The 15405-nt window shown below is 37.7% G+C and overlaps 1 protein-coding gene across 1 annotated transcript; it reads left to right on the forward strand.

Annotated features, from left to right (window-relative positions):
- Positions 1–34: 34 nt before the first annotated feature.
- Positions 35–5231, forward strand: MZT1 (mitotic spindle organizing protein 1). Its single transcript, XM_072340399.1, has 3 exons — positions 35–171; positions 1912–2057; positions 2901–5231. The coding sequence occupies exons 1-3, from the start codon at positions 123–125 to the stop codon at positions 2922–2924; spliced, it is 219 nt and encodes a 72-aa protein (XP_072196500.1). The 5' UTR covers positions 35–122; the 3' UTR covers positions 2925–5231.
- The last annotated feature ends 10174 nt before the right edge of the window (positions 5232–15405 follow it).

Here is a 15405-nt window from a genome sequence, read left to right on the forward strand (position 1 = left end):
CGTAAGCCCGCCCCCCGCCTTCCTGCTGCTGAGCGGGAGGGGTCCGTTGGGGGCTGGCGCGTGGCCCTGAGTCACGTGACGGGTGTGTGGGGGCTCCTTCTGCTTCCGGGTGGGCGGTCGCCATGGCGAGCAATGCCGCCAGCCTCAACGCCGTGAGGGAGACGATGGACGGTACGCGGGCGGGGCGGGCGGGGTTGGGGGATGCGGCACTTGTTTGTAAATACGTTGGTTTGGTTAATTATTTGGTTTGGTTTAATTTATTTGAAGTTGGCAGTGTGAGTTACGTTATGTTGCCCAAGCTGGGAAGTTGGTGGAGGAGGAGGAGGGGGGGGGCAAACCTGTGGTGTTTAGGTAGCTTTGCCTTAAGCTCAGTCTGTGGGCTGTCCCTATCTGCAGCATGGCCTAAAGGGATGCGCAGAGAGCACCGTTGGGCCTCTATTGGCCCGTGAGTTCAGTTAATGGGCCTATTGCTGAGAGCTCGCTTAGTCTGTGCCTCCTCTTCTAGAAGGAAGGTGATAAAGAATTGTAGAATCATTTGAGTTGGAAGAGACCCTTAAAGGTCATTCAGTCCAACTTATCTACGATGAACAGGGATGCCTGCAGCTCCATTGGGTTGTTCAGAGCCCTGTGCAGTCTGATCTTGAGGCACCTATGGCCTCTCAGAGCAACTTACATCACAGAATCATGGAATGACCTGGGTTGAAAAGGACCTCAAAGATCATCTAGTTTCAATACCCCTGCTATGTGCAGGGTTGCCAACCCTAAACCAGGCCGCCCAGAACCACATCCTGCCTGGCCTTGAATACCTCTAGGGATGGGGCATCCATAGTCTCTCTGCCTTCAGATATCTTAACAGGCATAGTAAATTTTATAATTTAAACAAGTAGAAAAATAACAGTTCATTGTTTCTGGAAAGGCCGTGTAGTCCTTAACAGTTTTGGAACAGTTAATGTTCAATTGCATTTTATCACAAATGCATCAATTTGTAGTTGCTCTGTGTGAGCACTGGTCTTCCATATGGGCAGGGTGTGTGTAGTATAATGGACCATGTGGGGTTGTTTACATTCAAGCCAATGGACGCTAAATATTGTGTTGTGGAGGGGCAAGCTTTCGTTGTGTCTTGTAACTAGTACTGTGGTCTGACAGACTGCTTTCCTCTCTTAAATGTGTTCTCAATCTAATTTGCTTATGGGGCTTCATGAGTATTGTACTTACATGGAAGTCAGAGTCTGACCACTTTTCATGTGGTAAAGATGGCTTACTTCTGTTTCCCCTAATTTGGGGCAGTAATATAAATTCTTAATTTCAGGGTAGTGATTACTGTAGCATAAAGTAGTGACAAGGTGTGGTGTTGTGTGTGTAATGAAAACTGTAAGGGTACTGGAGAAATGGGGCCTTCCAAGGAAGGTCTGGAAGGGAAGGGAGTTGTCTCAAGTCAAAACTGACTGTAGTCTCCTTCAACAAAAAGCTTCATACTGACATGTGATCATGTCATTCTTTCTTCACAACAAACACTATTCAAATACTGTTACTTATTTTCCGCCTGCTGTTAATGCTAGTATTAAAGCTAGGTGTAGCTATAGGAGGAAAAGGCTATAAAACCAAAAACAACAGTCAAAGCTTATAGTTGATCTAAGCAGGACTTTCAGTAAGTGTTTAGTGTTCAAAAGCAGGTATTCATATACCTTGTCTTTCAGATAATCAGCAAGCATTTTACTAACTGATTTATTTTTTATTTGCTGTTTTTTGCATCAGAAGAGCATTATAATAAAGTCATTCAGAATCTGTGGCTTCTGCCCTATATGTTGGAAAACCAAAGGTGAATAATGTTGAGGTTCCATGACTGCCACTTCCATGCTGTACAGTAGAAATTCAGTTTTGATGACTAATTTGCTTTCTTTTTCCTTGCAGTTCTGTTTGAGATTTCAAGAATATTAAACACTGGGTTGGATATGGAGACCTTGTCTATTTGTGTGCGGCTTTGTGAACAAGGTATCAACCCAGAAGCACTGTCTTCTGTTATTAAAGAACTGCGTAAGGCTACAGAAGCTCTAAAGGTAAGGCCGTTCCCTAGAAAGCGCACACTTCTAAAAGAAGTTGGTTCAGTTTGCTATGCTTCTTTTCCTTTAAAGTTAAGAAAAAACAAAACAGATTTCTCTTCTGGATGCTTTCAGCATCTCTATCTGCATCATGTCCTGACTGGACTGCACCTTTCTTCTTCGGCCCATATCAGCTCCTTATAAAGCCTCAGGCATCATAGTATGTAGCAACACTTGTAAACAAGTTCATGAAGCTGATGTGGCTAACATAGTCTCCACACGTTGCTGTAACCTCATTAGCCTGTGCTTTACATCTCTGCAAAGACAAATCACAGCATTTCATGGTGTGTGTGCATCATAAGTACTAAAGTATAAAAAGCCACATGTAACTATTTGGTTAATAGGGAAGATAACTATAGTTAAAAAATTCTCATCTGCCCTTTAAAGGATTTTGATGCTTTGCTGTCTACCTAAACATCATGATTCCTTTTCCACTGTATCTTATGTTGTTTATTTATCTGTTTTTGAAGGCTATGTTCTGATTCTTACAGAACTCAGCTTTCAGATTTGACAATCTGGATGCTACTCAGGGCTTTTTTTTGCATCATTTCAATTTTTTTTTTTTTTTTTACTATTTCAAACCCTTCTATACTTGTGTGTATTTTTTATTTGCATATGTGTTTAAATGTGTGTATACAAGCTTAATTGTGCATATATATGGTTGAGGGATGTTCTGTTTCTTCTCTTTCTGATGTCTTATTTGTGTTGCTTTCATTTCCTTTTTTTATCTCATAACTGGGCTTCAAATCTACAGCATAAATGGTGTCTGCTTTTGGTGACTAAATATGTTTTTTTTCCTAGGCTGCTGAAAATATGACAAGCTGATGTGGTAGAATCCTTCTTCATGAGAAGAGCTTGAAGTTGTAGAGCTGATAAAGGACTTGAACATTGGCTGCTACTTAGAAATACAAAGTCAAATTATATCTGGAGGTTTCAGAGTATCTCTGTAAGTCATCTTGAAAAAGGCAATGTATAGAAGAGCTTGAAGTTGGGTTTTCTTAAATAGGCCCACCGATGATCTTACCACACTTGAATACTTGGCTATTTTTATGAACCAGGAGTGAATTTTAGTATAACTGCTCTTCTTCAGCATGTAGGATTTTTAAATGGTGTCAGAGATTGAAGGCTTGCTGAAATACTGGTGTGTAACAGTGAATGTCATCATGAATATGGCTTGTTAATGCATCCTTTAGAAGTGCTATTGTGTACTCTTTATTCCTATTGTATCGGTTTGAAAATACATGGATGCTTTTATCTGTGGGAAAGGTAGGAAAGAAATCCCTATTGACTTGATTTTAATTAGAGTACAGATGACGACTGAAATTACTTTAGTCACATTCTGAAAGTAAGAAATAAAGTGCTTTTGATTATCACGAGAATGACTTGTCCTTTTAATTCTGTTGGAAAAAGTGTTTTTAACTTGTATTAGAAAGGAATCTGGATGTATGTATATTAGAAGTCTAGATAATGTGGAATATTGAGTGCTGTTTGCTTATGTTCTGAACACTCAACCTGAAAATATTAAGCATATATTGTTAATTACTAGTCAAAGCATCTACAAGGGGCAGATTTAGTTGTGAGTGTAAACAGTCATTTGCTGTAGGAGTGTCTTCTTCAGCACAAAGAATATCCACTGATGCAAAAACAAATCTTTCTAGTGTATGCATTAAGCTACTGAGCAAGTTATCATCCAGTGGATGTCTTGCATCCAGGAGTTATGCTTCTCTATAGGAAGAAAATTTTCTTGTTTGTCCTCTGCTGCTGTTTTAGCTTTTCCATTTTTTTTGTTGTTAGACTGTTTTCTAAGTAGTGGTGTTAGTAGAACCCAAAGCAAGCTCCATGGCTGATAGGGGAAGCGCACATAATAAGGATTCAAGGTTCATCTTTTGTGTGAACAGAAAAGTTCTTTTGAGTTTGCATCACACATACTCTGGGTCACAGCTTTACAAAACATGATAAATATCTTTTATTTCCAATTACTCTGGCCAAGAAATCACTCCAGGAAGGTGTAGAAACTTCCAGCTAACCAAGCTGGGAGGAATGTAAGTGGTATCATTTAGCTCACTCATACACGTTTAAAATCCTTTGTAAATCTGTGTTAAAACTTCTGAATACTGGGTGTAATGGTTTTGAAAGTATTAAAGAATCTACTGTATGAGAAGACTGACAATAAATGTATCCTAGAAAAATGTGAGAAATCAGCAAAGATTGAGAATGTTAAAATACTTAGAACAAATAAGCCATTGATTATTTCATGTTTAGCTGGATTCAGTGCTGCATGTCAAAACCAGAAAAGCATTCTTGCAGTGTTGACAGGTTGTCATTTGTTTCTGAAGAGAATCAAGGAACTAAAATTTAAACAGCAAATGTATCCTTAATGCTTCTGAAATTAGAGTGCTTGTGCATGGTAGTATGGTTGGTTTTTTTTCTTTCAGTTCCCAGGTGTTTAGGTAATATAGTAATTCTGATGGCTTCCTTTGCCACTCCTATTCATCACTTTACCACTGAAAATATACAAATGTTTCTAACTTCTGTTACATTTATTGTGGTTTCAGTGTTGGTTTTATGTCCCTGAAATGTTTATAATCAGCTTGCAAATGCAATATGTGTGCAGTGCTGCCTAGGTAAGTTGTGCCTGCCATTTTAGCATTGAACTTACTGTTTTTATGCACTTAAGACTTTTTCCAGGACACAGTCTCAAACAGAATTATAGAATCAGGGCATGTTTTAGACATTCAAAGCTAAAATTGACAGATATAAAATTGTAAATAATACTTTTTTATCACATAGAGCTAAGTGGCAATGTTTAACTTAAATTTAAATGTAGGGAGTCAAACACCTTGAAGTCTTGAAAACAAGAATAGCTATACTGGTTCCAGCTAAAGGTTTTTTTTAACACAATAGCTTTTCTTCTATAGTCAAAAGCAGATGCCTGAGGAAGAAAAAGAACAATACAAGCATGTTTGGTTCTTTTCCTTCTGTATTCTAGCTTCCAAATGTCTTCTATTCCAGGCTTTCCTGGATATCATGTGGTTTGTCTATTAGCAATCTCTAATGCTGTCTTTTCCAGTACTTGTCCAGTTTCCCTATGACTATATATGCTTCTTGAATAAAAACAGCTTGAATCAGTTGATGTCTGTGACACAGGGAACTGTTGCTTCTTGTTTATTTTTAACCTGATTTTTACTATCTTTATGTTCCTATGCAGTAGACATTTTAAGTATGGTGGTTGTGCCAGTCATGGTTCTGCAGGTATAAAATTTATGTTTAAATTTCCTCTTGGTTCTACTGTAACTAATGCTGAAATATGTTAATTTAAATATTCTTTGGCTGCTCAGACTGGCCTTTTCACTCTTTTAATTCCCTTCCTAGCATCCATGTGTACCCCCTTTATCTATACTGAACTTTGTCTGCCATTTTATTTCTTAATCAGTGTCATATTTTTGGAGTACCTCACAGTTTTCCTGTGGTTTTACTGTTTTTAGTGCCATATGTAGCATAGCTGTGAGAGCTTAAGCACTGTCATGAGTTTTGTGGGAACGTAGGTGGGTTTTTTAATTACTGTTTTTCATTACTTACAGGCGTCTGTGTGAAATGGAGATAAGGTATGCTTGAATTTATGCAGGACAGTTTTGACTTAAAGTCACTGGTGTAATTCAATAAAGACAAAAATGCACTGGGTTGCTACCTCTTTCACTGTCCTGTTGGATGTGAAATAAAAAAGTCATTAAAATATAAAAGAACAAATACTTAGTTTTCAAAAAATGCTAAATTGAGAAGGATTTTTCGGAAGAACATCAGTAGTTGCTTCAATGAAAGTGTTTCCTAGGGAGAGTTTCTTATTTTTAGGAAATGGATTTATCTTACAAACATTATGAAGACAAAAAATGTAGTGTTCACTTCCAGACCCAGAGTTATATATCCTGAAAGCTGTCATGACAGAAAAATAATTTTTGTGAAAGCCATAATGTTGTTTCAAGACTGGAAATCTAGTCTTGTCTGGTCTTGAACCTAGTGTATGCAGTTTCTCAAAGAGAAGATGAGGAGAGAGATAATTATGATGCATTTATCCTTAAGCCTAGTAAGAAATCCAATGGCTACCTCTTTGAATTGAATCCAACAAAGCAAATGTAGCTGATATCAGAAACATAATGTCATAAAAATAAGGCACAACTTTTCAGGAACTATAATATCTGAACACTGATATAACATACACTCTATGCTGGCTTGAGGCTGCACAGGGAGGTGATGGAGTCACTGACCTTGGAGATGTTCAAGCAATGTTTAGATGTTGTGTTGAGGGACATGGTTTAGTGAGAGCTATTGGTGATATGTGGGCAGTTGGTCTGGATGATCTTGTAGGTCTTTTCCAACCTTGGTGATTCTATGGTTCCATACTAGGCAAATGGCAAGCTGGCTACTGCTTGATATTGCTAAAATGAAATTAAGAATGTTTCGAAGTCATGGCTTTAGTGCAATTTCTGGGGATACGTCTCTGATTATTTTTTGCAGGAGGCCATGCTAACTGGCTGAAGCAGTTCCTTCTGACTTCACTATCTATGAAGGGCAGTATAAAAGAGCTCCATGGTAATGTGTTGAAAATTAGGAATATTCAGGATAAATATCAGCAGTGTTTCTGTCAGTAAGATAAATGGAAGCCTAGTTTCTAAGACACTTAAATGTAACCTGATAAAAACAAAGCACCACCACCTGTTAAAAATTTGAGCTGGTAATTTTCAATCTGTTGAGTTTGAGCACGTTTATTATCACAGTATTCCTATTTTCTCACCTCTGCTTCATTATGTGTAAGGAGATGCATGAAAATGGATCTCCAAAAGCTGTTGGAAGAGATCAGTGGCATCCTTACACCAGTGGATGTGAATTGAATACTCATAGCTAATTTTCCCTGAAGATAAGGAAAAAAGAGGAATTGAGAAGGATACAATTCTGCAGTTTCTGATGGAAAGAGCTGTGGATGACCCCTGAGCCAATGGGAAGAGAAAGCACACTATGGGATGGTGAGGAAGCTGAGGGATATAACCCTGCCTGATTTTATTTGACCTGCCCAACAGTTCCAAAATTGTAATGTTTGAGGACAGTAATGGGTTCCTATATAACAGAGATGTGGGAAAGAGAGACTAAGGTTCATAGCTAGTCACGTTTCCTTTCTCCTCATTCCCAGTATCAGCAAGTTCAGGAATAGATTTATTTATTTTTTAATTGAACGCAACTGTTTATTAAACACACAGCAGTGCTGAAGCAGTGTCAGGGCACAGCAGGTTACTGCAGAGGCTAAGGTTCTCATCAAGGGCAGGGTCTGGCAGCCAGGAGCAGGGTGGGCTGGAGGGGCATAAGGGCAGCTCTGGGCATTAGGCATCTCCTAATGAGACAGTGGTAGGCTAAGGATGGAACAAGGCCAGACCTACTGAGAGTAAGTAAGGTTAGACACAGGCCCAGAATGGCTGTGCTAAAATTTCTTTGACCAGATGGCTTCTCTTTAGCCTTGAAGATGGCAGTAGGGGGTCAAAGGGGCTTCTGGCCACCCCTGCCATCGCTACCGTGTTGCAGATGTCCCATCGCATGCCCCTGTCAATGCAAATTATCGCTTCTGCCTTCATTCTTCAAGCTCCAGAAAGCTTTCCGGTGACGTTTATTCTTGTCTCCTAGGAGAGCTGCTTGGTACGCTTCAGCTTTGTTCCCAAGCCAGTTTATAGGTGCAGACATTTCCAGTGCAACCTGTTTTAGGAAACTTGCTTTAGTAGAGGGCTCAGTGATCTCCAGAGATCCCTTCCAAGCCTTACGATCCTATGATTTGTGATCCAACAAAATAAAATTTTTAGAGGGCTCAACTTATCAAATGCAGAGAAATAGGCTCTCTGGTTATAGGAATTAGCCTGCATCAAACTCAAGTGTGTGGTGGGCAGCAGGCTGCTGTATACTATTTCTGATTTAGAGCTGTGAAAAAAACAAGGTCATATGCACCTTACACATGAAGCTCAAGACCTTAGATAAGACATAAATGCTGTAAGAAAGATGTTAGGAAAAAATACTAATCACCTGCAAATACTCTAGTCTAAGTTTGATTCCCCTTCCAGTGCCTCATGAAATCTTATACTAGCTTTACATGTTTTAAGATACAGATATAAGCAAAAATATCTGGGCAAATGTTACTTGGGCCATAGAAAAAGAAGTCTAGCAAGTCACTAGCAGATTATGGATACAAACTGAACTTTCTTTTTTGTTTTGTTTTTTCTTTTTTTTTTTTTTTTCCTCAAGTACTTTTCCAATTGAGAAATGAATGTTTTGCTTAGCTTTGCTGTTTGCGTGAAACCAATCTCAGGCATAGGAGCAACTCAGCAAGTTACATGCATGGTTATTTAGTCCTACATGCTGTGACAACCGTGCTCACATGGATCACAAAAAAAATGTCTTTGCCATATACTCAGTCTGGTAACCTGGCCTTTATTTTTAGTATGGTATCTCAGGCTATGCATTTCACTTTAAGAATGACAATAGTAATAAAGCTGCCAGTTTTTGTCAATCAGCACCTGTCTGTCTTCTCTAGTTAAATGACTTTGCAGCGACCATTCCATTTTTAGACATGCTGAGCCCAGATTTAGCATTAACTTTTACACCGTGTGAAGTTTTATTGAAGTTAGTGGAACAGTCATACATGACTTAAACTAACGGTGCTTATGGACACTGTTCATCTTCAGTGTGACTGAATGGAGAACAATGAAATTATTTTGTTTGGGTGGATCTAGTTTTCCAGTGGAAAAGCACTTTAGTTAAAATAGGGTGCTTTCCTTCATTGAAATGTAAAATATATACATATATAAATATATTAAAAATAGCGATAATTAAAAAACATAATACAGATTCAAAGATTTGAATTCAGAATAGTTTTGTAATAGTTTATTCTTCATTGTTTTTTCCTCCCATTTCTATTCCGTGAACTAGATTTCATGCCAAGTAAACCTGCAGCAGTTCACCATTTCCATCTCTTGTCTCCAATTTAAGTTTCTCATTTGAGGAGCTCCATTGGTTTCCAATTTTTCAGCAGTCATTTCTACAGTATTTTCTCAAGATCAGGCATCATTCAATAAGTTTTCCTGACAACTCATATTTCTTTTGGAAACAATTTTGATAGAATTATTTTGAATGGTCTTAATAAGATCGCAACTTCTAGAGACTGTCTGAGCTGCAAAGTGTTCTGCATGGCCAAATCTGCTCAGTGACCTGGCGCCATAAACTCCTGTATTTCTATATCTCTAAAATTGATTTAGGCTGCTACAGTGTACAATTTAGGTATTCAATGGTTTAGGATGAGCTTTCCATTTTTATGGAGAGACATCATATAAATATCAGGAATTGTTATAAAAATGCAAATTTCATTTGCTTTTCGTTATTACTGTCCTATGCTGTGTCAAATACTAGATACCTGAGTCACATTTGGCCTCTGTTTTATGTTTAGGTTTGGCCAAAATATTTATAGTAGAAACTCTGTGGGGAAAAAACAAACAAAACAACAACAACAACAACACAAACTTTCACTGTATTCATCTTTTTCTATGTTGGCTTCTGTGATAATCAACTGACACATCCTCATTTGCATTGTTATTTTCTATCTAGAGGTGGCTACTTTGTCTTTTGAATCAACTGAAGTTTGTTGTCTGAGAATGTTATGAGAACTGTTATCATTTCTTCTTTTCGTGCTCACTTCTGTAACTTTTGTTTTGAAGAATGTCCAACATTTACAAAACACGAAGCAGGAGGGCAAATACAAACGTTGCCGAAAACTCTCACATTCCACTAGATGGCAGGCAAACATTTGCAACTGCTGCTACAGCTTTGTAAAATACCCCTTTGTTAGTTTTGCATGGATTCTAATAAAAAGTATCTTAGGATCAATTTTCAGTATAATGAAGGATTAGTGTAATTTAACCTTTTGATTTATTTTCGAAAACATTTTTTAATCTTGAAGGAAGAATTAAAATATGCATGCTTATTGATTGTTTGCTTTTGGCCCACTAAAGTGAGAAGTTGAAATGTTCTGTTATGTATTTAACTTTTACTGAAATGGAATACACTAGTATGAAAATAGCCATAACTGAGAGTGTTTTCAGCATAGCAAGTCTGTGGTACATACCTTTTCAGAATAACAGAGGCTGCACAAAGTGTCTCAGTGCCTAATTTGAATATACAAATGCTGTAGTAGCATCACAGCCTAAAAGTACAAAATGAATAGCCACATCAGTGCATTAGCTAAGAACTATGTCAATTTCTGCCATTTCTAGTAGTAAAAAGGAACAGCAAGTGGAGGTACCCTCCCAATTTCACTGTGGCCAGGAGCTTTTTGCTTTCCCCCAAATAACCATCTGCATCTCTTTCCTGATCGTGGTCTCCAAAGTGAGAGAGGGATGGAAGAAGGATGGAGGTTTCCTAGAGTATGTTATTTGGGGATGAGAAATAAGTGCTATTGTAACCGTCAGCTTCACAGTTTAGGTGATTAAAAACTCTGGGACAAACCATAGCTCCTGCATGGTCAGACACAAGCAGATTGAGTTATCAAGGGTTAAGTAGTGGAGAGGCACCCCAGTTCCCAGTTAACCCACTAAGTCCTACCCAAGTATGTAATATATTGTAATTTTATAATTATTACAATGTTAGAGTGGTTACACTTTAGTGAAGAATTGTTTTTCCTTAAACCTCTGATTTCCTCTCTTGCCAGCGGAGAGACAAGCTCTCCGTGGAGAGGAGCAAATCAGAGCTCTGAAGTTATTCTTTTCTGAATTGCTCTCTAAAGAAAACTCGCTATTGACTGAAGAGGTAATCCAAGGAGACTAGTATCCCGAGGCTAAGATTAGTCTTTGTAAATATTCCCATTAGATCATCTACTCTAACTTCCTGTATTTCACAAGCCTTTGATTTGCACCCAACAGCCTTGCTATTGAGTTCAATACCTTGTGTTTAGATAAAGCATATCCAAAAAGACATTTATTCTTGAGTTGAAGACATTAATAGAGATAGTGTATCCACTGTTTTCTTTGTTGGTTTGTTCCGTAGTTAATCATCTCCACTGTTAAACTCTGTGTGCTTTATTTCTTGTTTTAATTTATTTGGCTTGGTACACAGCTGCTTGTTACGCTTTTTTCTTCTCAACTAAATAACTCTTTAGTTTGTGGGCTTTTCTCCTGAGGGAGCTATTATAATCAAGACACCACTCTCTCCTCTTTTTGATAAGCTGAAAGGATTTTCCTTTCTGTAAAGCATTTTTCTTCTCTCTAGTGTTCATTTTGGTCTTCCCTGCAGCCTGTCTTATTTTTGCTCTCCCTTAGGTCTGACAGCAGTCTCACCTGTGCTGTGTGTGGAGATGATAAGATCATTCAGCTCTATTCATTGTTTTGCTCCTGTATCACACTCGCGATTCCCTTTGAATTTATATGTTCTCACTGAGCCTTTAAATCCTTCCTGAAGACGCTGATTTGCAGAACATGGTCCTTCACTTTTCACATATGGCCCAGCTTGTTCTTAGTTTTGTGGGGCTTTTTTTGTGTAGTTGTGTTAGAATGGATTGTGCTTTGGTCTGCCTTACTGAGCAGTTCAAAATCCCTCTGCCTATCTGTCTTGTCTTTACCATTCTGCCAGCTTTCGTGCAATATATGAACTCTACCAGCAATTTTTTAAATTGCTGTCAATAAAAAAGTATCATTCTGTCCACTGAACCTAACAGCACCCTGCTAAAATCAGGATAGGTGCTCTTGCTTGTATGATCTTGCATTGTATAATATGGCCACAGTGTGCTTACATACACACATCCTTTCTCATGGAATATTTACTCGTTTCTTAATCCTATGAAAGGAGTTTTTACTGCAACTTTTTAGGCCACTTATAAGAAGGAAGAGGAGGGCTGTATCAGATCTTTTAGAGTACATAACTCCAAAACTACACTTCTTACTTCATAAACTAAATTAATAATCCCATCAAAGAATGAAGTAAGTTTTATTTAACAAGGCCTATTTTCTACGAAACTGTGTTGACCGTTGTTAATTGTATTCATACCTTTAATTTTGTATTAATTGAATTCCATCATCTTATTAGCTTTGTCATTAATTTTCCTTACATTTTTTGTGATGCTTACCAGCCTTCAGTTACTTGGGTCACCACAATTTCTATTCTGAAAGAATAGCACAATATTAGTGCTAATTCAAGTTTTATTCTATCACTGGAGGTTTTAGAATATATAGTACTAAAGATGTTTAGTACTGTAGCTTACCTTTGTCCAACTGTTTTCCTTCACTTAACGTAAATAGCTTTTTTGTACTTCCAAGTACACACACACGTGAGTATACATATAATATTTGATGTAATATTCTAATAGTTTTAGTTTTTAATACTTTTGCATCATTCTTTTGACTGCTTTTTATAAATATTAAAAATAACTGGAACACTTTCCAAACCCCAAGCCAACAATCAATATCAAGACACCATCTAATGTTTTCTTTTATTATTATTATTATTATTACTACTATTACTATTTAACTAATTAAAATCAGAAGAAAGTAATTCCTCATTATCTTGGGCATGTTTTTTGCTGCAAACTTGTAACTGTTAAAAATGAATCCTATGACTATGGCTGACAGTATTGGGAGTCACCAGATGGCACTGTCGCAAATGTCTTGTTGATTCTTTTGTCTAGAAGAGACTATGTAAAAATAGGCCTTGAAAGATATACTTGGTCGTTACTTGCTTATTTTTCCCTTGTAGGTGTACAGCCTAACCCCTGTCTAAGTCTGACACAAGCTCAGTATTTTCTCACAGGCATTGCAGCAGTTTAAAGCTTTTGCTCATTATCAAGCTGAACATACACACAGACAACAAAACAGCAGAAACACACAGCCTTACATGGTGACTGGGGTTATGACATTCTTCAGTTGTCCAAAATATTTTTGGAAAGTAAAAGTCAGTCATTCTTTGGAGGTTAAGATGTTTAAGCAGCTCCTACACAGCCTAGCAGCACTTTAAGGGTCCTGAACTTCAAAACCTGAAGGGAAGAATGTTCTGTTATTTGCTGATTTGCATCAGAACAGTTGAGACATCTATTGTGCTTTCAAGAAGAAAAAGAGGGGGTTGCTTAATTTATTTTAATGCAGTGCAGGTTCTGGTGAAGTTCAAGCCAATTCAAATCTAAAGCATGGATAAGAATAGCAAGCCGCAAATCTGACAAACACAGTAGAAGTACATGGCTGTGTAACGGAGCTTGTACAAATCTCACATTAATTTAGTTCTCAAGCTGCTCATTGCTGTAAATTACTACAAAGCCTAAAATTTACAAGAATGTATTGAATATCATTGCAGCTATGTATGCTACTTTGATGGGGTTTGAACGTTTCTCATAAAATTATTTTCATGTGTTAGTAAAGATGTGATTGCTCCACTTGTTTGGATTTTGTACACTTAAGCCTAATTTATTTTCTACTCAACACAAAAATTATTATTGGCTGCGTACATGTGAAACATACCTACTTAATCATTATTTTGCATCACACATATTAGAAATGTGAATCTTAGCATTTGACACTTATTTAGCACCTGGTTAAACACCATTAAACTACTTGACACTGAATGTGTGATAATATTTTCTCAATTAAAATACCTGTTGGCATTCAGTAGAGTAAGGATAATCGGTTTCATGGGGAATGTGCCCATAAAACACCTGTCCAGGTATAACCTATCTCAGTGAAGCAAAAAGAAATTATATCCATATTTATCAAAATGCATGACCTCTGTACTTGATACATTATATTCCTATAATGGTTTCAATTAGACTCATACCATCTCTAGCATAATTCCCTGGGGAAATGTTATTTGTTGCCATTCACGCTATGCTCATACAAAACAAAGCACAAGAATGTTAATGTATAAATGCCTTATGCTTTAAATTTTAAAGTCAAGTCCACAATAATTCCCTTGTGTGCAGCATGAAGTGCCATTTCCCTCATCTGAGGATGAAGGACTAACCAATGCTGTCAGCAGAATCATAGAATGGCCAGGGTTGAAAAGGACCACAAAGATCCTCCAGTTTCAACCCCCCTGCTATGTGCAGGGTCATCACCAGTAGACCAGGCTGCCCAGAGCCACATCCAGCCTGGCCTTGAATACCTCCAGTTATGGGGCATCCACAACCTCCTTGGGCAACCAGTTCCAGTGCATCACCACACCTGTTCCTAGAGTGCAAATGTTTAACATGGACTGTTAAACAAATATTTAATTACTTCTGTGAGCTTATTCATGTGCACTTCAAATCCAAGTTCACTGGCTTTCTATGTTTCTATGTAAGTTTACATTTGTTCTAAGTAGGTAATCTTGTTATACTCTATCGTGATTTTACCACATTTCCTATTGTAGATTTGTTGCCGATGGTAATTGTCACATAAAGAGACAACAAATATTATTAGAATATACCATCAAGTGATGTATTAAAAATAATAATAATAATAAAAATCCTTCATTATTCACATCAGGAAAACATATATGTCCCAAGCTCCTTCTGGGACCACAGCAACCACCTGAAGGCAGTTGGGAATGAACACCTCTCACAGCCACGCGCTAGGAATACAAGGTACCCTGTCTTGATAGAAACTGGCTAGAATTGTCTGTCTCTCTTGGATATTTATCAAATTGCCAGTTTAAATGCACTGATGAATAAAGGCCTTCAGATAAAGGTGCAAAGGTGTTTCAGATATGATGGAGGTAAAACCACATATATTCATTGTATTCCTAGCATTCTTGTTCATAGCTGCATTTTTCTCTGTATTCCTTGTCACAGATAATCACAGTACTCTTATTCTTTGTGTTCTTCAGTGGTCATTTACATGCCATCCTCCCTACATTTTTTACTCATTTATGTGCTTGCTGTTGCTGGGTTGAGGATAATATTTTCTCAAGCCACAGCTGAAATGCTAATCCGTATAGTACTTCTGTCACCTCCAAGGTGGATTATTGTAATTCCTTTCTGGTGTCTACCTGATTGTAAAACTTCACAAGTTCTGTTTTACATAAAATGCTGCAACTGACATGCTTATTCATCTTAAACCAAATTAGCATATCACTCTGGTCTTTTGATCCATGCTATGGTTGGCAGTTAGAGTAGTGCTTCCTTCCTATACGACCTGGCATGCACTGATGCATGATGATGGATTCTGACCACAAGCATTAGCACAAGCATATACTTTAGAGAGTAAAATATTGCCTCGCTCCTTCTGCACACTCTAAATTACCTTTATCTTTGCCTTATATTAGCACT

This window comes from Excalfactoria chinensis, chromosome 1 (genome assembly GCF_039878825.1).
Source record: "Excalfactoria chinensis isolate bCotChi1 chromosome 1, bCotChi1.hap2, whole genome shotgun sequence".
NCBI classification, from domain to species: domain Eukaryota; kingdom Metazoa; phylum Chordata; class Aves; order Galliformes; family Phasianidae; genus Excalfactoria; species Excalfactoria chinensis.